The sequence below is a fragment of the Pipistrellus hanaki genome, assembly GCF_964339955.1.
Source record: "Pipistrellus hanaki genome assembly, chromosome: 1".
NCBI classification, from domain to species: Eukaryota; Metazoa; Chordata; class Mammalia; order Chiroptera; family Vespertilionidae; genus Pipistrellus; species Pipistrellus hanaki.
In genome coordinates, this window is record NC_140503.1 from 179167396 (window position 1) to 179191152 (window position 23757).

Sequence of the window (23757 nt, forward strand, 5' to 3'; positions counted from 1 at the left end):
TGTAGGTTCTTGCAGTTCACCACTTTGAGTATTTCGTGCTGCTCCCTTCTGGCCTGCACAGTTTCTGTTGAGAAATCAGCTGACATTCGTATGGGTACTTCTTTGTAGGTAACTAACCGTTTTTCTCTTGCTGCATTCAAGATTCTTTGTCTTTTGCCCTTGGCATTTTAATTATAATGTGTCTTGGTGTGTCCTCTTTGGATTCCTCTTGTTTGGGGTTCTGTGCACTTCCTGAACTTGTAAGTCTATTTCCTTCACCAAGTAGGGAAAGTTTTCAGTCATTATTTCTTCTAATAGGTTTTCAATATTTTGCTCTTTCTCTTCTGTCACCCCCAAAATTTGGATGTTGGTATGCTTAAAGTTGTCCCAGAGGCTCCTTACATTATCTTTGTATTTTTGGATCCTTTTTTCTTTTTGTTTTTTTGGTTGGGTATTTTTTGTTTCCTCGTATTTCAAATCTTTGGTTTGATTCTTGGGGTACATTGACCTATAGTTGAGTTTCTGTAAATTCTTTATTTCAGACAGTGTATGCTTAATTTCTGACTGGTCCTTTTCCATTTTTTTGGCATTCTCATTAAGGTCCTTGAAGGTCTCATCCAGTTTCTCAGCGGATTTTAGAAGATTCTTTTTTAATATATTTTATTGATTTTTTTTACAGAGAGGAAAGGAGAGGGATAGAGAGTTAGAAACATTGATGAGAGAATCATAGATCAGCTGCCTCTTGCACACACCCTACCAGGGATGTGCCCGCAACCAAGGTACATGCCCTTAATTGGAATCGAACCTGGCACCTTTCAGTCCGCAGGCCCACGCTCTATCCACTAAGCCAAATCTGTTTTGGCGGTTTGGTGTTTATGCCCTGAATGCTCCCCTCTCTTTTCATCTGGTTGTAGAACTTTCACTCAGCCAGCCCTCTCGTGGTTCTGGGTGATAGACATTATGTCTTTTAGTTGTAGTTTTGAAATTGTTGTGCACTGTGGCAGTTTAGGTGTTTACCTATGCCACCATCTTGGGTTCTCTCTACTGACCTAAACTCTCGATTCCAATAATTACAGGCTGTTGATCCTTGTGCTTAAGCCCCTAGCCCAGTGGTCAGCAAACTCATTAGTCAACAGAGTGGCAAACAGCGGCTCTTTAAACTCTTGAACCGCAGTTTACCGACCACTGCCCTAGCTGATTTGGCTGAATGGATAGAGCGTCAGCCTGTGGACTGAAGGGTCCCGGGTTCAATTCCAGTCAAGGTCACATGCCTGGGTTGAGGGTTCAATTCCCCAGAAAGGGGAATGCAGGAGGCAGCTGATCAATGATTTGCATCATTGATGTTTCTCTCCCGCTCTCTCTCTCCCCCTCCCTCCCTCTCCCTCCCTCTCCCTCTTCCTCTCTGAAATCAATGTGTGTGAGTGTGTTTAATAGAATGGCACTTTTTCCGTTATACCTTCAGTGGTCTCTGGGGCTGTATTTTGGCTCAGTATTGGCAGCCGCCTGCCTTTTATTGATACATTCCTCTTTTAATTGAATGGCAGGTTCATACTGCAGGGTTGCATCCAAACCATGGAATAATTTCACAGTTTTAGAACTGTGTCCAGAGTCGTGAGCAGATTTAACTGCTCTGAGATTTTTTTTTTCTTCTTATTTTCTGTATTCTTTTATTATTATTTTTTATTTTTATTTTTTTAAATCAATCTTTATTGTTCATATTATTACAAAGGTTCCTCATTTCTTCCCCCGTCCACCAGGCTCCCACCCCACCCTCCGCCCCATCCCCATCCCCCACTGTCCCCATCCATAGGTGCTCTGAGATTGTTGAGATTTCTGTGCTTTGCCCGGCACTGTTGCCAATCCCTGTATGCTTCCAGGGCTTGCAGTCTTTTAGCAACATTCCGAAGTAAACTATCCATAAAATTGTTTTTGTATATTTTCTTTCTGCCCGGACACTTAGCAAAGCTAAACTCTTCCTCAGCCCAGTGTTTTTCTGCTCCTCTCTCCCTGTTGAAAATGACCTGGAAATGATACGCTTTTTCTAGCCATGGTTTTGTTTCCAAGGTAACAAACTCCTTTGTCAATAAGCTCCAAAGAGCTGCAATGATCTAGTTTAACTGGTTCAAACTGCCTGAGGGGAGTAACTTAAGAAACTGCATTAAACAGGCTTTGTAATAAAAGATGTCAGGACCTAAATGATTCCAAACATTATTCATTTCAGCTGTTAGGGAAAAATTACCCTTGAGACAAAAGGGAAGGGAACCATTTAAAAACAAAAAATTTTGTTTAAAGATTTATTTTCTTACATAATTTAATCTGGTTCACTAAATGATTATTGATTTTTTTTAAAATTGTGGTTGGCAGAGGTCCTTTCTTCCCTAAGGTTTATGGCTAAGCTTATTTCTTTTTCTTCTGATATGAATCTATTAGTCTTCTAGCATCATAAAGACCACTACAGGAAGAAATCTTAAGTCATAAATTATTCAGTATGTTAAGGTATATAATCTTATGCATATCTATTTTCAGCATAGAATTTCATGCATTGTAATTTAGTAAAATAATTTCAATTTTAAATTTTTAGATTTTTTTTTATTTTTCAAGTACATTTATTGTAGTTTTGTTATTAAAATGCCTAAACAATTACAGTATGTAATTGTGAAAAAGATTCATTTTACCAAATAAATTAATGTATGTATAAGTGTATAGTAGATATTTCCTTTTATTTCTACACATATATATTCTCTAGAAAAAATTTTTGTTAATAAACGTCTAGTACGTTGAAAATCATTAAACATTGTTGGGCAGCCGAAACCGAAACCGGTTTGGCTCAGTGGATAGAGCATTGGCCTGCAGACTGAAAGGTCACAGGTTCTATTCCTGTCAAGGGCATGTACATTGTTGATGCAGGCACATCCCTGGTAGGGGTTGTGCAGGAGGCAGCTGGTCGATTATCAGTTTCTAGCTTTCTTTCTTTCTTTCTTTCTTCTTTTTTTTTTTTTTTAATATATTTTATTGATTTTTCACAGAGAGGAAGGGAGAGGGATAGAGAGCTAGAAATATCGATGAGAGAGAATCATCGATTAGCTGCCTTCTGCACAACCCCTATCAGGGATGTGCCTGCAATCAACAATGTACATGCTCTTGACTGGAATCGAACCTGAGACCTTTCAGTTCGCAGACCGACTCTCTATCCACTGATCCAAACTGGTTTCTGCTGTTTCTAGTTTTCTATCCCTCTCCTTTCCTCTCTGTAAAATATCAATAAAATATATATTTTTTTAAATTGTTTAGCATTTAGAAGCTTTATTTAAAAAAATTTTTTAAATATATTTTTATTGACTTCAGAGAGGGAGTTAAAGGGGGAGAGAGAGAGATAGAAACATAATTGATGAGAATCATTGATCCCCTGCCCCCTTTAAATCCCTTCCCCCTGGGGATTGAGCCCTCAACCTGGGCATGTACCCTGATGAGGAATCAAATGGTGACCTCCTTATCAAGTTAAAAACTAGAGTGCTATATTTGGTCAGACATTTAATTAACTTACCCTTAACGCCATGGCAAGGCCAGACCACATAATTTCTTGGTCCTTATGCGGCCGGGCACGGGATGTTTACCATGTGACACCCTAACTCTGGGCTAGGTTTTGGCTTTTTTTTTTTTTAATATATTTTATTTATTTTTTACAGAGAGGAAGAGAGAGTTAGAAACATCGATGTGAGAGAAACATCAATCAGCTGCTTCCTGCACACCTCCTACTGGGGATGTGCCCACAACCAAGGTACATGCCCTTGACTGGAATCGAACCTGGGACCCTTCAGTCAACAGGCCAATGCTCTATCCACTGAACCAAATAGGCCTTGGCTAGGTTTTGGTTTTTATGTATCATCACCCAAAAATACTAATGCAGGAAATGAGATTCAGATTGCCTGGTAAGTGGAGGGTTTTAAAAAACATTTATGTTTTTCTAATAACAAAAGTGTTATTTGTTAAGAGAAAATTTGGAAAGTGCAGGAAAGCAAAATCAAAATTAATAAGTTTTGTTGTAATTCCAATACCACAACTAAGCACTTTACCTGCTATGTTATTTGGAAGTTTTAAATTGTATCTATAAATGCATCTACACTCAACTTTATGTGGAGATCATGCAGAACAGAGGTTAGAAGCACAAGCACTGGAGTCGGAGTGTCTGTGTTCTGCTCCTGGCTGTGCCATTGCTTTCTTTGTGCATTGGGCATGTTTAACTCCTGTTTCTTTAGTGTCCTCATCTGTAAAATGGAAATGGTAAACACAGTATCTACTTCGTAGTATTATTGTGAAAGTCTAATAAGTTAGGTCATTCATATAAATGCTTAGGACAGTGCCTGGTATGTTAGAAGTCAGACAATATCATGTTACTGATAATCATTGTCGACATTGTCATGAATAGAAGTGACATTAGAACTAGGAGCAGTTTAAAAAAATATATATATATTTATTGATTTCAGACAGGAAGGGAGAAGAAGAGAGTGATAAGAAACATCAATGGTAAGAGAGAACCATTGATCAGTTGCCTTCTGCTCATCCCATACTGGGGGATTGAGCTCGCAACCTGGGCATGTGCCCTGACTGGGAATCGAACAGTGACCTCCTCTTTCATAGGGTCAATGCTCAACCACTGAGCCATGCCGGCCGGGCAGTACTAATAGCATTTAATGTGTTGTCAGACTGACTTCATCAATTCTTTTGTTTGCTAACCTTATCAATGGGGTGAATTTAAGTTGATACTTTTTTTTTTATATTCACAGGGGTCAGGAGAGTGCTGGTATTGTCACCAGTGATGGGAATTCAGTACCAACATACAGAACACACAAGGTATATTTAAACATTAAAAAAGCTGACTATAAAGGTAACAGTAACTAGATGTAACTAGTATATGGGGGTGGGAGAAGGAAATTTGAATAAATAATTTGCACATAGAAGTTATTCTTTATGCTGGCACCGGTTTGGCTCAGTGGATAGAGCATCGGCCTGTGGACTGAAAGGTCCCGGGTTCGATTCCGGTCAAGGGCATGTACCTTGGTTGCGGGCACATCCCCAGTGGGGGGTGTGCAAGAGGCAGCTGGTCGATGATTCTCTCTCATTGACGTTTCTAACTCTCTATCCCCCTCTCTTCCTCTCTGTGAAAAATCAATAAAATATATTAAAAAAAATAAATAAATAAAAATAAAGAAGTTATTCTTTATATCAACCATTTCTATTTGTCAACTTAGGATGCATTTCCTTTCCCAGTGGTAGTTTGCTAGACTGTCACAAACAGGTCATATATTTAAATACTTTAAGATGCTTTGAATTTTTAAAATGCAAGTAATTTATTATATTTGACAACTTTTATTATTTAATACACCTGTCCTTCAATGTTTCAACAAAAAGTATCTCATAAAACAAGCATTTTGACGTTGTGAATGTATTAAATGCCACTGAATGGTTTTCTTTATAGTGGTTAGTTTATTATGTGAATTCCACTTCAAAAAAAAATTGTTAGTGCTTCACGGTTCTTGTAATTAGGTTAGTCCAGTGGTCGGCAAACTCATTAGTCAATAGAGCCAAATATCAACAGTACAACAATTGAAATTTCTTTTGAGAGCCAAATTTTTTTAAACTTAAACTTCTGCTAATGCCACTTCTTCAAAATAGACTTGCCCAGGCCATGGTATTTTGTGGAAGAGCCACACTCAAGGGGCCAAAGAGCCGCATGTGGCTCACAAGCCGCAGTTTGCCGACCACAAGGTTGGTCTATTTTTAAGATTAGAATTCCATAGCACCGAGAAATTAAGTGAATTGCACTGTCTAATTTGGGAGAGGCTTATTAAAGCCTCTACTCACTAGCCCAATAGTTTGTTTTTGTGTTTTTTTTCTAAGATGAGCTTTTACTTTGACTTTGCAAGGGAATGGGTCTTATAAATCATGTCTTTACTGAAGACAAATTGAAGAAATTATATCCTTCAAATCTTGGAATTGGACATACGAGGTATGCCACCACAGGAAACTCTGAATTAGAAAACTGTCAGCCCTTTGTTGTTGAAACACTTCATGGAAAAATAGCTGTGGCACATAATGGCGAATTGGTGAATGCTGCTCGATTAAGAAAAAAGGTACGTTTTTTAAAAAACGCTTTTTCATGATTGGGGTAAATTAATAAAAAGAAGTTATTGTGGATCTTGGTAAAGAGTGTTTTCTAATTTTTGCCATCCATTACCTAACTGTAAAGAACACCTATCAGAATTACCTGGAGTACTTGCTATAATTACAGATTCCAAGATACCTCCTCAGAGCCTGGAGTGGGGGTGATGAGCCTGCATTTAAAAGCTCCTAAAGAGATTCTGATGTGCTGCTTTAGAGATCTGGAAAGTTTGATTTATAGCTGGTATCAGAAGCACAGAGAAATTAGGGTTTATGGACTCTTACTATCACTTTAGCTTTGTCCTTGTGTTAAAAGCATAAGAAGAAAATGGAATATAAACTTTCATATGATAAATATAACAAAAAGAGATTTGGAAACAATCATAGGAAACAGCCTGAGAAAAGTGCAGAGAGAATTATATTGTTTTGTTCATATGGCAGTTTTTGAAGCTTTCTGTTTTAATTGCGCCTGTTCCTTTAGTCATCATTTCATCTCCCTCTCCCCCCTTTTCTAAAAGTACCTAATATTTTTATATTCCTGGTACTTTCTTATTCATCCATCCTTGCCATTCATTAATTAATGCCAGATTCTTTAGTTCATTAGATTCCAATAATCTTGATTTGATAATCTTATCTAATAAAGCGGGAATAGCTAATTGACTCTCACACACAAAGGTGGCAGCTCCCACAGCCAATAAGGAGGGAATATGCTAATTGACTGCCATGCCCTCCAAGATGTACCCACAGCCACAAGATGGTGGCACCCAGTCCCCTCAGCCACACCACCTTGCAGCATGCCTGCCTCCAGAGTCCCTCAGTCCCCTCAGCCTTCCAACCACCAGGGCTGGCCAGAGGATCAGGCAAGCCTCAGATGGTGGCTGCCCAGCTGCCCAGGGCCACCCAAGGCTCAGGTAACCAGGGCTGGCCGAGGCTTGTGCTGCTAGCAGTGGTAGCATCAGAGGCGTGATGGGTGCAAAACTTCCCCTGACCGCTAGGTTGCCTCCTGCCCCTGAGGGCTCCCGGACTGTGAGAGCGGGTAGGCTGGGCTGAGGGATCCGCCCCCCTCCAGTGCATGAATTTTCATCACCAGGCCTCTAGTCTATAATAATAATAGAGGAATATAAATTGTTCAGACACCATCACAGTAATAGTAATGACCAAACAGCAGGCTATGTGAGGTGATCAGGTCGGTAGTGAGGGACAACCAAAGCAGGCTGTGTAGGGCAACCAGACTAACAGGGGGACAGTTAGGGGCAACCAGGCCGGGAGGACATTTGGGGGTGGCCAGGCTGGCAAGGGGGGCAGTTGAGGATGACCAGGCTGGCAGGGGTGCAGTAAGGGGCGACCACGCTGGCGAGGGTGGCAGTTGGTGGTGACCATGTCAGTGTGTTGGGGGGGGCAGTTGGGTGCAACCAGGCCAGCAGACAGGCAGTTAGGGACAAACAGGCAGGCAGGCAGGTGAGCAGTTAGGAGCCAGTGGTTCCAATTGTGAGAGGGATGTCCCCCTGAGGGGTCCCGGATTGGAGAGGGTACAGGCTGGGTTAAGGGCCTCTAGTACCAGAAATAACCTCAAGGGGTATTTAATAATAGGTTACACATACACACACACACACACGCATATACACACACTTATACACACTCTCACATTTCATTATCTCCTTAGAATTAGGCTTTCATATGGTATAAATAGTTATAGCAATTGAATGATGGTGAATTGTGAATGGAAAATATATAGAACCCACTTTTCTGTACCTGCCCTACTATTTCTTATTTTAGCTTAAGTTATTCCCCAGAGCTTGTCCCTCCTGCCCTCTTCTCAGGCTCTGGCATTTCATATAAAAATAATATGTGTGCTTTTGTGTTCCCAAATTTAAAAATAATGTTTTAATTCAGAAAATCAGGAAAGTATAAATATTTAATTAAAAACCACTTGGAGGTGAGCACTAACAGTTCAATTCAATACTTAGGTCAGTCATTATTGCTAGACATAAGCCTAAAATCCCGCAGCCCAGATGCTGGGCTTCATCTCTGCACGATGAGCTGTGACATTTGTATAAACTCAGCTTTGCATTACATTGGTGATGTCCTTGTCCTGGTCAGTCTTTCTCAGAATATCGTGATCATCATAGAGTGAACTCAACCAATTTTTATTACATCTTGTACATCTAATTGTTCAGTACAGTTGATTCTTCTTCTACTCTATCCACGATAATCAGTGAGCCAACAAACCTGGCTTGAGAGTTCCTGCTGTAGTGTGCCAGTCTTATGGGAATGTGTCCTATCTGCCAGGAGTGTCAGGGGCTGAGAAAGTTACTACCGCATTCCCAAATCCTATGCCTTCCCAGCCCATCTTGCAGCTCTACATTCCTTCAAACTTAGCGTTCAAAAGCTTTTATATACACTTCCTAAAGCACTTTTTTCTGCTTGAAAACCTTCAAAGACTTCCAGTTGCATCCAGCAATTGTTCTCTATTACCAGATACACATAAATTAATAGAAGGCAGGGTTTTCATAACAGATCATCCACACAGTGACATATCTTCCTATAATAGGGGGTATGGTTGAAGGGTGCAGTCGAGCTTCTTCTCTAATGATTGCTCTTTTCTGCCTTCTAACTAGCTTTTGCGCCATGGTATTGGTCTGTCAACAAGTTCTGATAGTGAAATGATTACCCAGTTACTGGCATATACCCCTCCTCAGGAACAAGATGATACTCCAGACTGGGTAGCAAGGTAACTAAATTTAAGCTTGCTGTTCTGATAATGAAAGCTTTGCCTAGCAAGTTTTTATAAATGAAATTATTTAATTAATTTTAGGATTAAAAACTTAATGAAGGAAGCGCCCACGGCATACTCCCTACTTATAATGCACAGAGATGTTATCTATGCAGTACGGGATCCTTATGGAAATCGCCCTCTCTGCATTGGTCGACTTATTCCTGTATCTGATATGAAAAATAAAGGTAATGAACTTCCAGAAGGAATATAATTTCATTGTTCTGTTGGCACACCTTGAAATCATTAGATATATAGGAAGCTTATGAGTGAGGAGGGAGTAGGTGAAAAAGAAAGAAATGATAATTATTTTTTAAAGTGCATTTCCTTGAGTATTTCTAAGGACGAACCACTTTTTAATATTTAAGGGACATTCCTATTTTTAATTTTCTGAATTGCCTATTCATATCCTTTGCCCAATTTTTTTTTATTTTTATTAAATATACTTTTATTGATTTCGGAGAGGAAAGGAGAGGGAAAGAGAGATAGAAACATTAATGATGAGAGAGAATTATTGATCGGCTACTTCCTGCATGTCCCTCACTGGGATCAAGCCCACAACCTGGGCATGTGCCTTTGACAGGAATCGAACCTGGGACCTTTCAGTCTGCAGGCTGACACTCTATCCACTGAGCCAAATCGGCTAGGGCTCCTTTGCCTAATTTTTTCATTTGTATAGTGTGATTTCAGTGATTTTGTTATCAGATGTCTTGTTTGAGCCATGAAATCATAATGCTTGGAGGAATTTTGGGATCATTAATGTTTTTAAAAATCCTCCCCTGAGGATATGTTTATTGATTTTAGAGAGAGAGGAAAGGAAAGGAAGGGGGGTAGTGAGAGAGAGAGAGAGACAGACAGACAGACAGACAGACATCGACATCAATGTGAGAGGAAAGCATCCATCAGTTGCCTCCTGCATGCACCCTGACGGAATCAAACCAGATTTTCTGTGTGTGGGACGACGCTTCAACCAACTGAGCCATGGGGCCAGAGCTTGGGATCATTAAATTTTATCTTTGGACCTAGTCAAATGAAGACCCATGTGCATATAAATGGATATTCTATGGATTTTTAAAATTATTTATCTAGGGCTGGCTTTAGCTCAGCGGTTCCTTCGACTAAAATTATTTATCTACTTGGTGTTTAATTGTTTTTGAAATAGGTAGCCTTTTTTAACATTTCTTAAGTCCATTAACTGAATTGATTATCTTGTGATTTACAGAGAAAAAATCTTTAGAATCAGAAGGATGGGTGGTGTCTTCAGAATCTTGTAGTTTTTTATCTATTGGTGCAAGGTAAGTTTTATCTTAGTATGTTGGGTTTTCCCACATCAACAAAAATTTTTATTTTCACATAAGTTTTCTTTTTGATGTCACCTATAACATATACTTATAAATGCAGGGGGTTTTGTGCATAGTTCTACGCAGTTACATTGGCTTTAATGTCCCAGTAATACTTTGTAATTCTGAAACTACAATCCTGCTTTCAAAACGCCATGAGACTTATTTTAGAAAGGAAGAATTCTCCTAAGGAATAATTATGATAAAAAAAATTTAAGCCAGTATAAAAATATTCTTTTAGCTGTTATTCTTTCAAAAATCAATAAAACTTATGGTCTTTTCTGTTTTTTAATTCTGAGTTAGAATTTAGGGGTAACAGATTTACAGATATTACTGCTGGAGGAATATTGTTTATTTTTTTTTGCCATCTCTAGACTTTATATTAAGTAGGTTTATTTTTCCGTTATAAGGGAAGAGACTACATATATTATGATCAGCCTTAAGGACTAGTTTATTTAAAGTCTTCTTTCTTTAACACGATTTTCTAAGGTATTACCGTGAAATCTTGCCTGGAGAAATTGTGGAAATATCCAGGAACAATGTCCAAACTCTTGATATTATATCAAGGTCTGAAGGAAGCCCAATGGCTTTTTGTATCTTCGAATATGTTTATTTTGCAAGACCAGATAGCATATTTGAGGGTAAGTAAAATATCTTTATCAATGTAAATCTGGTATTTATCTCATTGCACAAAGGCATACACGTACTTGGTTCTTTGAAGGCACAAAGTTGTATGTTGTGGATATGGCACTGAGCCTAATCGTCATAAGATCACAATTTTGTCTTTTAATCTGACTCTTGGATGTTGTTTTCCTCTCAGGAGTCAGGATTATGATTTTCAGATATGCATGAAAGTCATTTTTAAAAAATAGTGAATTCCCCAGTTTATGTATTTCCACTTTAGGATTTTTGTATGTCCTGTTTTTTGTTTTTTTTTAATATTCAATCTATAGAGTTCTAACAAGCTAGTTTCTTAGATATTATACTGTTATACTATGTAAAAATAATTATTTTCTTTTCAAACATTCCAGACCAAATGGTTTACACAGTAAGATTCCGTTGTGGTCAGCAGCTGGCAATTGAAGCACCTGTGGATGCAGATTTGGTTAGCACTGTCCCGGAATCTGCTACACCCGCTGCTCTTGGTTATGCTGGAAAGGTATTTTCTTAACACTCAGTGAATTGTCCTTTTAGCTCTGGAATTAGAAATCCTTCCCTATAAAGAGAAACTCATTAACCAAGCAATGTGGCCCATTTGGTTGAGCATAAATCATCCTATGCGCCGAAAGGTCACTGGTTCAAATCCCTGTCAGGGCGCCCATGCCTGGTTGTTGGCTCTGCCCCCAATAGAGGGCTGCAGGAAGCAGCTGAACTATGATGTTTCTCTCTCCCTCTCAGATCAATAAAAACATCTTTAAATAATAAAATCAAAAGAGAAACTCATTAGTTTATTGTAAGTAAAAAAGAACAAAAAAATGTTAGTTTCTTTACAAGTTACTTATTTCCCAGCCTTTTCATTCCATGGTACTATTTTAGTAGAGCCCACAAAAAACTTCACCTGAAGACTAGAATGATCTTCATTTAAAAAAAATAACGTCATGGATATATAGAGACATTAGTGGTAATATTTACTTATTTTTAAAACCTACTTCTTGAAGTACCATCACAAGCCACTGGTATATTCATTTTTTATTGAGCATAGGTGGTAATAAAGCCATTTATATTCGTTTTGTATACTGTTCTTAGTATTATGCTTAATTTCATATTTTTCATAACTAGGTAGATTGTAAACATTACTAGAGGCCTGATGCGTGAAATTCGTGTAAGAGTAGGCCTTCCTGCCGAAACTGGTTTGGCTCAGTGATAGAGCTTCGGTCTGTGGACTGGAAGGTCCCGGGTTCGATTCCAGTCAGGGGCATGTACATTGGTTGCGGGCACATCCCCAGTGGGGGTGTGCAGGAGGCAGCTGGTCGATGTTTCTCTCTCATCAACATTTCTAGCTCTCTATCCCTCTCTCCTCCACTCTGTAAAAAATCAATAAAATATATTAAAAGGGTAATTACTTAAAAAAAAAAAAAAAAAGAAAGAAAGAAAGAAAAAGAAAAAAAGAGTAGGCCTTCCTTTGCCTTACTGCTGGCACCAGCTTCCCTCCGGTTCCCGGGACCTGGGCTTCCCTCCGGCTGCTGGCAGGCACCTGGGACCCAGGCTTCCCTTGTAGCCCAGCTTCGTCCAGAAGGTCATTCAGTCTAATTAGCATATTACGCTTTTAATTATTATAGATAGTGGTCCTGGGATATAATACTCAACATTCACTATGTTGGAAAGCTTAATTTATTGATTTCTTAAAAGAAATAATGTGCACAGATTTTAGAGAAGTATTGCCTGAAAGATGAATAAATGCTGCGAAAAGTGTTTCCTTAGCCTATTGGTTTTCATTTCTTTCTGATAATTTTCAAATATGATAGTTTTTCTGACTGATTCATTCTTTGACATGTCTTCACATGCTTAGTGTTCTCTTCCAAAATAATCCTACCTAATAAAAGTAATATGCAAATTAACTATCACTCCGCTCCACGAGTCATGCCCACCAGCCAATCAGAGCGAGTATGCAAATAAACCCAACCAAGATGGCTACAGCCACAAGAGAGCAGGAGGGGGGCGTTTCCCTGGCAATGGAGGAAGCCAAGCTCTCCCTGCCCTTGCAGGCCTAAGCCTCCACTCAAGGCTACAAAGTTTCAATTATGGAAGGTAAACAAATGCAAACAGAAATGGCCGGCAGCCACTGAGCAGACAGGAGGTTTAACTTTCAATTGTAGAAAGTAAATATATTCCAGATACCAGGGCCTCCGCTTGGGTCGCTGTGGGTGTGTGGCTGGCCTGCAAACGACCACAGGCCCCTTGCTCAGGCTGCCCCACGCCCCCAGGGAACCCCCACCTTGATCCGGGATACCCTTCAGGGCAAACCAGCTGGTCCCCACCCATGCCCCAGGCCTCTATCCTATCTAATAAGAGAGTAATATGCAGATTGACCATAACTACAACACACAATATGGCTGCCTCCATGTGGTCAAAGATCTTGCCCCCATGTGGACACAAGATGGCCAGCAGGGGAGGGGAATTGGGAGGGACCAGGCCTGCATGGGAGGGCAGTTGTGGGTGATCAGGCCTGCAAGGGAGGGCAGTTGAGAGGGACCAGGCCTGCAAGGGAGGGCAATTGAAGGTGATCAACCCTGAAGGGGAGGGCAGTTAGGGGTGACCAGGTCGGCAAAGGAGGGAAGTTGGGGGCAAACGGGCTGTCAGGGGAGCAGTTAGACATCAATCAGGCTGGCATGGGAGTGGTTAGGGGGTGATCAGGCTGGCAGGCAGAAGCGGTTAGGGGTGATCAGGAAGGCAGGCAGGTGAGCAGTTTGGAGCCAGCAGTCCTGCATTGTGAGAGGGATGTCTGACTATCCTTGAGGGGTCCCAGATTGGAGAGGGTGCAGGCTGGGCTGAGAGACAACCCCCCCTCACACCCCCAAACAGGAATTTTGTGCACCAGGCCTCTAGTGAAATAATAATATTTAAGAGAGAAGCATTACAAATTCTAATAAAGTGAATTTGTTTTGCCACAAAGTATATTACTTTCAGTGATTTTTTTTTATGTCTTTTCCTAATAATTAAGGAAAATAGTAATCTCATAATGGAGAGTTCAAAATAACCACATTTAAAATTTTATGTACATATTGAAGAATGACCTAGAGAAAATTAGTTTCCTGTATATTGCTTCTAATTATCCTTTTATTTATTCTCTATCAGTGTGGGCTTCCATATGTGGAGGTGCTTTGTAAAAATCGGTATGTAGGAAGAACCTTCATTCAGCCAAACATGAGGCTAAGACAACTTGGTGTTGCAAAAAAATTTGGAGTATTGTCGGACAACTTTAAAGGCAAAAGAATTGTTCTTATAGATGATTCAATTGTGAGAGGCAATACCATCTCACCCATAATCAAATTGCTGAAAGAATCTGGTGCAAAAGAGGTAAGTAAAATTAAAACATCCAAAACCACCAATAGTTAATAATATAGTACTGGCATAGAAATTGCAAATCAGGACAGTGAGTGAAAATGCATAGTTCATTATAGTAAGTTGACATTTTTCTAATTATGTGTGTTTAGGAATAACTGTAGCAATGTGGAAAATATGTAATGACCACTCTCAAGATACATACTAATTTAATCCTTAATACATTAAAAAGTTCAATATAGCCCTAGCCAGTTTGGCTCAGTGGATAGAGTGTCAGCCTGTGGACTGACGGGTTCTGGGTTCAATTCTGATCAAAGGCACTTGCCCGGGTTTCAGGCTCAATCCCCAGTAGGGGGTGTGCAGGAAGCAGCCAATCAATGATTCTCATCATTGTTGTTTCTATCTCTCTCCCTTCCTCTCTGAAATTAATAAAAATATTTTTTTTAAATTATAATTAAAAAACTGACAAAAACCACATGGGAATGGGGGGGATGAGGACAATTATGTGATACTATAATCAATAAAGAAATAAAAAAGATGAAAAAAAGCCACACAATAGAGTACTTTTTAAATTTTTACGTAATGATTACTTTCTTTTTTGAAGATGTAGAACAAACCCTAGCGTAATAAACTTTTTTGAAGATGTAGAACAAACCCTAGTGATACACTAGTTTATATTTTTAAATCTCAAAGTTTATTCTAACTCTAAATATTTCAGTAATTCAAATGATAGAAATGAGATATTGACTAAAAATAAAATTATTGTAGAAGAAAGCAGGTATAAGAAGCAGTATCACAGAATATTTAGAGAGCTTCCAAGATAATTAGGATTTTCAATCCATTTTTATGACTATGATTATGATAATCTGGAATTCTATAAAAATTATATAAGAAAAACAAAGAGGTATAAAGTAAATTCAACACCTATTACAGTAGTAAAAAAGAATGGCAATACAAAAGAAGTAACAATGGCTTATATACATAAGATGTGGCAAATAGGTTTATAGTTGTGAGTACATGAAACACAGTTTATTCTGGTAGTATTATTAATTACTGTGTTATTTTCCACACTAATAACTGTAAACCTGCCTTTGCCCACCCTGTATATCTACCAGTTGGAAATAGTTTAGTAAATTGATACAGATGAAATATGATAAAACCATTAAAAACTATAATGAAGACTGCATAACTTGGGAAGATATTTGCTGTTATAAGAATGGTAAAAATTTAATGTGGACACTGATTACAGCCATGCATATGTACATGATAAAAGGCAGAAAACAGTAAACAAAAATAGCTCCCTGGGTTTTTTTGTTAAACCCCGATAGTTGGTTATTTTTCTTTTTAAAAAAGTAAAGTAAGAGGTGGGCAAAAGGGCCATTTAAGTGGTACAAGAGAATAATGGAGGTGATCCTAGGAAAATAAAGGCAGTAAGTGATGAGAAATGGGGGAACAGAAGAAAGAAATGTTCTCAACAGGTGACAGATAAAAAAATGAAAAGCTTTATAAAAGGAATCCTCCTTTATGGGGGGCTGACATTTTGAAATTCTTGTCCAAGAAATGTTGGAATCTAGATATGGCTGTTCACGTGGGATTCTTTGGTAATGAATAGACTCTAAAAGTAGTTCTGACTGTTCTGTATGTATATCACATGATTTTCTAGGATTCCTTTTGTCTAGTATTCAATGAAAGAAATTTTGTAGTTTGTGGCCCTGGCTGGATAGTTCAGTTGGATGGAGCAGCATTCCCGTATGCCAAAGTGTGGGCTCAGTTCCCAATTAGGGCAGAGTGAATCAACCAACGAATGCATACATGAGTGGAACAACAAAAGTTGATGCCTCTTTCTCTTTCTGTCTCTCTCTCTCTTTCTCTTTCTCAAATCAGTAAATTAAAATTTTTACATTTTGCTTCATTTCATATATGTGTTATTAAATATTCTGTGAAACAATTTTGTGTTACATTTGTCAGTGAAAGAATTTTGCATAATTGTTTTACAATTAATGCTAAAATAATGAATGTGTGCTATTATTTCTTTCCAAGGTACACGTTCGAGTAGCTTCACCACCAATTAAATATCCATGCTTCATGGGAATAAACATACCTACAAAAGAAGAGCTTATTGCTAATAAACCAGAATTTGAACATCTTGCTGAATATCTAGGTAGCTATTAAAGTTTCTATAAACTTTATTTTTATTCACTTATTAACATAAAATCCAATGCTTACCAATCTTACTAAAAGAGCATTAAATATTTGTTAAAAGTAGAGGTTGTGTATGTTGAGCAGATATTGAACACTATTCTGAATAGTGAGGGTGCTGGGTGTGTATTTACACCATAGTGAGTGCTATGTAGGAGAGTTAGATCAAGGTGAGGTGAGGGGGGGAAAAAGGATGCAAGGCTTTCCAGATAGAGGAAACTGCATGCATATCAGTTAAGCCTCCCAGTCAGATCCCCCCCCAAAAAACTACACGATTTCACCACAGATTCTAGTAGAAAAATTTGAATGTGGATACAAACAGAATGAACAGCTTATGTAGGTTTATCCTATTTAATAAAGAGGGGCTATGCAAATGGAACATCACGCCATAATAAGATGGATAGGCCCATAGCGGAGGCAGGGATTCCGTAACACAAGATGGCTGTGCCCACAGCAGAGGCCAAGTTCCCATAACGAGCCCTAATGAGCAATCAGCAGGGACCTGAGACTGTGTGGCGCTGGGCTGCAGCAGGGGAACTGAGGCTGCACACCCCCCCCTCTACCTGGTGGGGCTTGACGGGGGGTCCTCAAGGCATGCCTTCTGCCCCTCTCAGGTTGGGGTACCTCAGGTGGCACCCTCCACCCCCCACCTGGCGGGGCTTGATCGGGGTGGGGCCAGCTGGTTCTGGATCTAGCCCAGTGGGGGTGGGACTGGCCAGATCTGGGTCTTGCACAATTTCCAGGTACATGCACGTGGGTGGGCAGAGTCTGGCACATCCAGACTCTGACAGGAAGAAGATTTTCATATACATTTTACTAATTTTCTTTCATCTCTGACACTTCTATTATAGAGAAAGAGCAAATAGCAACATTTAAATATTTCCTCTAATTAATTCCCTTTTAATGTGCATGAATTTCGTGCACCGGGTCACTAGTCTTTAATAATGAGGTCAGGAGACTTGGAGATCTATGTTACCCTGGTTAAGACATTTGCTTTTTTAACTCAGGTGAGGTATAAATTATTTAAATAGCTCATGATCAGCTTATGTGCCTTGGTACCTGCCTCCACACTTGTTTATAGCTGGTGTTCCTTTATGCCCTGACCACATATTGAACTGGCAACCTTGGTGTGTAAAGACCATGCTCTAACCACTTGACATACCCAGTCAGGGCCAGTTCTTACTCTCCAAAAGAAGTCTCATTCCTTTTTTTTTTTTTTTTTTTTTTTTTTTTAAATCAATCTTTATTGTTCATATTATTACAAAGGTTCCTCATTTCTTCCCCCCTCCACCAGGTTCCCACCCCACCCTCCGCCCCCTCCCCATCCCCCATTGTCCTCATCCATAGGTGCACAGTTTATGTTCAGTCTCTTCCTCCCTCCCTTTCCCCGATAGTAAATCCCTTTTCAGATAGTAAATCTGTTACTTAGCATTATCTCATATCAATAATACCTCCACATGCCCAATGATACACTTCACACAAAAGACATTTCCAAATAGGTCAACCAGCCTCATCCAGGCCCCACCCAAGGCACTTACAGATCAACACCCCAGCGCTATACTAACTCAACACATCCAGATCTAAGCCTTCATCACTTGATTCAGCAGACCCTCAAGTTTCCGCAAAAGTTTCCAGCCATGTCTGAGAGGCAGCCGTGGGCAGGTACAGGCGAGGAGCGAGCTGTTTCGGGCCTGGCTGCTCCGGGCCTGGCCTCTGTTGCTCTGGTTCGTTCCACAACCAGCTGCTCCGGGTCTGGTCACTGCCGCTCCCGATCTAGTTGCTCTGGACTTGGCTGTTGCTGCTACAAGCCTGGCCGCACCCGACCCGGCTGCTCTGGGACCGGTTGCTCCGGTCCCGGCCGCTCCGGGCCTGGCCGCTCCCAGCCTGACAGCCGCTGCTCCGGGCCTGGCTGCTCCCAGCCTGGCAGCCATTGCTCCTGGCCTGGCCGCACCAGACCCGGCTGCTCCGGGCCTGGCCGCTCCCAGCCTGGCAGCCGCTGCTCCTGGCCTGGCCGCACCAGACCCGGCTGCTCCGGGCCTGGCCGCTCCCAGCCTGGCAGCCGCTGCTCCTGGCCTGGCCACACCAGACCCGGCTGCTCCGGGCCTGGCCGCTCCCAGCCTGGCAGCTGCTGCTCCGGGCCTGGCCGCACAAGACCCGGCTGCTCCGGGCCTGGCCGCTCCCAGCCTGGCAGTCGCTGCTCCGGGCCTGGCCGCACCAGACCCGGCTGCTCCGGGCCTGGCCGCTCCCAGCCTGGCAGCTGCTGCTCCGGGCCTGGCCGCTCCCAGCCTGGCAGCCGCTGCTCCTGGCCTGGCCGCACCAGACCCGGCTGCTCCGGGCCTGGCCGCTCCCAGCCTGGCAGACGCTGCTCCAGGCCTGGCCGCACCAGACCCGGCTGCTCCGGGCCTGGCCGCACCAGACCCGGCTGCTCCGGGCCTGGCCGTTCCCAGCCTGGCAGCCGCTGCTCCGGGCCTGGCCGCACCAGACCCGGCTGCTCCGGGCCTGGCCGCTCCCAGCCTGGCAGCCGCTGCTCCGGGCCTGGCCGCACCAGACCCGGCTGCTCCGGGCCTGGCCGCTCCCAGCCTGGCAGCCGCTGCTCCGGGCCTGGCCGCACCAGACCCGGCTGCTCCGGGCCTGGCCGCTCCCAGCCTGGCAGCTGCTGCTCCGGGCCTGGCAGCCACTGCTCCGGGCCTGGCCACACCAGACCCGGCTGCTCCGGACCTGGCTGCTCCCAGCCTGGCAGCTGCTGCTCCGGGCCTGGCCGCTCCTAGCCTGGCAGCCGCTGCTCCAGGCCTGGCCACACCAGACCCAGCTGCTCCGGGCCTGGCCGCTCCCAGCCTGGCCGCCGCTGCTCCGGGCCTGGCCGCACCCGACCCGGCTGCTCCGAGCCTGGCCGCTCCCAGCCTGGATTCTTCGTGGTTGTCTACTGCTGTTCTGGGCCTGGCTGCTCCCAACCCGGCTGCTCTGGGCCGGGCTTCTCCGGGCCCAGCCACTCCATGTCTGGGTGTTCCTGGACTGGCCACCCTGGGCTTGGCCGCCTCTGCCTCAGGCCTGGCTGCCACTGCCCCAGGTCTGGCTGCTCCAGTGCTGGCCGTTGATGCTCTTGTTCTGGCTGCTGCTGTTCTGGGGCCTGGCCACTGCTGCTCCGGGCCCGGCTGCCACTGCCTTGTGCCTGGCCACTCTAGGCTTGGTCGCCGCTGTTCCAACATTCTGTCCCTTTTTTCTCTTCTTTTTTTTTTTTTCTTTTTTTAAAAAAAAACAAAACAAAACGCATTTATGTTCAATGTTGGCTGGTGCGTTGAGTTCTGACTTAGTCTTTGATTTTTCAAGATCTTCTTTGTATTCTTTCTTAAGTAATTTTACTATCATTTGCTCTCACTTGATTTCTTCACATTGAGAACTTCTTTGGTTTCTTCCTCCTTGTCCTGGGAGCTCAGCAGGTTGGCCTGTGGCACCCCTTTATTCTCCGCGGGCTCCCGCGCTGCTCCAGCCTGTTGCCGGGGTCGGCGCCGCCCAGGAAGCAGCCCCCGTCCTTGGCTCCGTTGCCAGCGCTCAGCAGTCGAAGGCTCAGGGGCACCCCCCCCACTGGGGGCCCCGTCGCCCGGCTCCTTGCTGGCGCCCGGCTGGCCGGTGTCCGGCAGGGGCTCCTGCTCCTCGTGGCGTTCCTCCAGTCTGGAGCTTTCTTTCTCCCTCCCACTAGGGGAGTCCAGGATCAGAGTCAACAGACTGTCCTCTGCGCACAGTGTGCGCGACTCCGGGGGCTCGGCCTTTCGCCGCGCTTCCAGGACTCCACCTCACAGCCCCGTCTCCCCCTGCCCGAGCCTGGGTCCCCAGGGACTGGCCCAGACCTGGAGTTCGGGGAGGTCTGGACTGAGGCTCAGAGCTGCCGCCGGAGGCTTTGTTTCTTCCGGCTAGGGTAATCCAGCATCAGAGTCAACATTCAGTCCTCTGCGCGCCATGTGCGCGCGACTCCGGGGGCCCCGCATTTTTGTCATTCCTTTTTCTTTTTCCCTCTTTCCCCCCATAGGAGCAAACAGTGTTGTATATCTGTCAGTAGAAGGACTGGTTTCATCAGTACAAGAAGGGATGACATTTAAAAAAAAACAGAAAGTGGGAAAGCAAGATATTATGATTCAAGAAAACGGGAATGGTGTGGAATGCTTTGAAAAGAACGGCCATTGTACAGCTTGTCTCACCGGAAAATACCCTGTGGAACTGGATTGGTAGCTGGTAGGGGTAGATACAATGCTTCAAGATATAAAGTTGGTTAAGATGTTACAGTGGTTACACCTTATCCATTTAGTGTTCCTCAGTTGGTACAATGTAAATGCCACGTGATTACATATAAGTTTTTGAGATGTTTTGCTTTTCCTGAAAAGGGTACCAAAGTGCTATGCTCTCTTTAATAAACCTAGATAAATATTTTGGTGTTATCTAGGAACTTGGATAATCCTTCCAGTTTTACTTCGTTATTTAGTACTTTGAGGCTATCAGTTGAGATCATCCACAGTAATGTGAAGGATGGGTACATTTTCTGTTTTAGAGGGGATTTCCAGGTACTATATACTTTTCCACAAATTCTTACAGAGTTTTGTGGCATGTTTCTTGAGAGTTACTAAAGTTCATTATGGAATATTTTCATAATTGAACCTTGCTAGTTGCAGATAATACAACAATATTGGTATTCTTTTTTAAAACATATATTTTATTGATTTTTTACAGAGAGGAAGGGAGAGGGATAGAGAGCTAGAAACATCAGTGAGAGAGAGACATTGATCAGCTGCCCCCTGCACACCCCCCACTGGAGATGTGCCCGCAACCAAGGCACATGCCCCTGACTGGAATCAAACCCTGGACCCCTCAGTCGGTAGGCCGACGCTCTATGCACTGAGCCAAACCGGTTCTGGCTGGTATTCTTTTTTTAACACAAGCATAAGCTCCATTTTCACCTGGTCAAAGAGGGCAGGTGGTAAGAGGCATTTGCCAGATCCATGCATCAATGAGTTTGCAAGCAGTTAGACTAAGATGGTGTGATACAAACAGAACAAATAAGTTAAATATAATATTTCATGCAAATTTTTCATCTATTATAGCTCAGTGGTGTCAAAACCTCTAAAGTTCTGATTATAGTTATGATCTTGGCTTCCTTGTCTAACTTTAGACAATTTTTTTTAATGCTTTTTTGTGCCTCACTTTTCCCAACCTGTGCAAAGGGGCACTGGCATTAACTAAAATAATTAATAGGAATGTGAATGCGTCATATTCTTGGTGGGTAGAGCCATCATTTCATACCTATATTTAAGGTATTGCATGATTATTATTTTTTGAAATGTTGGCTGTTAGATTGTAATTGTGATTTCATTATGATGGAGATTACAGTTTAGTTGTCCTCTGCCGCCTGCCTTTGAGATATCCTAAGAATGATTGTAAAAATATGTGGAAAAAGTTTGACTAGAAATTGTGATCCATACTACTTAGTGTTCTGATAGTATAAAGCCCAGCAAGGAACCTTGTGTGTTTGAAGTAAAAAATAAAATTTTAGGTTCTAATAAACCTTTAATTCTTACTTGATCACTTGCAAGCTTATATACACCTATATGTATATACACATTCATGTCATTGCAATTGAATGATCAAGTAGAAGAACTGTAGGGAACAATTTTATTAAAGGAACAAGAAGCCAACTACTTTTTTTGGAATTAGCATGCTCATCTAATTCCAAACATCAACTTAACACTTTTTGTACTTAGTTTTATTGGGACTAATGAATTTAATTTTTTAAGGTGTTTTTTTTTTTCTTGTTACATCTGAGATTTAAAATTTTAAGACAACTTGCCTCCAATTCCTATTTTTGTAAGATTTTTAAAACAGAAGAGTGTTCTGTGTTATTGTTACCGTAATTTTGATGTATATTGTTCCCAAATCCATTTGGAAATTTAATATTTATTAGTAACAAATCTCTTTGTCTTCATTCAATATGCAGTCTCACGTGTTGTATTATGGTAGGCCAAGAAAAAATCCTGAAGGCTCTTTAAGACGTAGAGCATCAAGGCAGCAATGGGTCAGGTAACCCTGTGGCAGTGACACAAGCAAGCTGCATTTAAATAAAACCCTGGGACCATTTGAGCATAAGCCTCTTGTCTTAAATGTATTCCTCATAGCATTATTAAAGAGGCAAGACTTAATGGGTCAGTTTTGAACAGCCTTACTTACATTTGGTTTTTAAAAACGAGTCTCAGGGAAAGTGCTAAACCAAAATCTCTTGACTTCTGTGTTTTCCATAGTCTTTGTTTTATTGAAATGCTTTTATAATGAAATAATGTACTGTGACAGTTTGGTAATTTTTCAGATTTCTTAATGTTTCTCTATCATGGCTTATTTCACAAGTTTCTGACGTCTGAATTACATTTTTTTTTTTTTTACCAATTTAATATGAAATGTTTAACTGTTTTAAAGTTATATGAGTATTGTAAACTTCAGAGAAGATGAAAAATGTGTTTCCACAGATCTATATTGTTGTGAACTGAGCTAAGTCTACTTTTTTTGTGACTTCATTGTGATGTGCTGGTGAAAATATATGTAATTAAATGTTTAAATGTGTGTGTGCTTTTTTATTATTTATTTATTGTTAATCCTCACTCGAGGATATTTCTCCATTGATTTTTAGAGAGAGCAGATCAGAGGGAAAGACAGAGAAACATAGATGCGAGAGGAACACATGGGTTAGTCCACAGGCTGACGTGCTATCCACTGAGCCAACCCAGTCAGGGCTGTGTGTGCGCTTAAAAAAATAAATAAAAATAAAATGTATATATATATATAGTGACATTTAGTTTAGGTGGTTGGGGCATCACCCTGTCCAAAAAAAAAAGGTTACAGGTGGAATTCCTGATCAGGAGACATACCTTAGTTGTGGGTTCTATCTGGTTGGGGCCTGTGAAGGAGGCTAATGATTGATGTTTCTACAGCAGGTTGAGAACCGCTAGCAGGATCACCTAAGACCATCGGAAAACACAGATACGATTCACAACAGTAGCAAAATTACAGTTATGAAGTAGCAACGAATGGGTAAATGATCGTGCAAGACTTGAAAGACTGAGGAGATGTTTAAGCTGTGTTTTCTGATGAGTAAACGTTCAAGCAGGCCTAGGGAAACAAAGGGTATTTCAGCCTGAGATCCAGCCAAAGCACAGGTGTGGAAACTTGATAGGGAGTTGGAATGCCCAGACTTAATAGAGTCTCATTACAGCTGCAGCTGGTGTGGCTAGTGTGGCAGATGGGGGTTGAAGAGCTGTGGTCCACTGAGAG

The 23757-nt window shown here is 41.8% G+C and overlaps 1 protein-coding gene across 1 annotated transcript in view; it reads left to right on the plus strand.

Moving 5' to 3' along the window:
* PPAT (phosphoribosyl pyrophosphate amidotransferase) overlaps positions 1-23051 on the plus strand; it is a 31062-nt gene extending 8011 nt beyond the window's left edge. Inside the window, exons 2-11 of the mRNA XM_084899439.1 lie at positions 4764-4830; positions 5904-6110; positions 8757-8869; positions 8954-9099; positions 10134-10206; positions 10741-10892; positions 11283-11410; positions 14047-14268; positions 16294-16414; positions 20477-23051. Coding sequence (XP_084755565.1) covers positions 4764-4830; positions 5904-6110; positions 8757-8869; positions 8954-9099; positions 10134-10206; positions 10741-10892; positions 11283-11410; positions 14047-14268; positions 16294-16414; positions 20477-20676 — 1429 coding nt within the window. The 3' untranslated portion in view covers positions 20677-23051. The remainder of the gene's footprint in view (positions 1-4763; positions 4831-5903; positions 6111-8756; positions 8870-8953; positions 9100-10133; positions 10207-10740; positions 10893-11282; positions 11411-14046; positions 14269-16293; positions 16415-20476) is intronic.
* Positions 23052-23757: the final 706 nt, after the last annotated feature.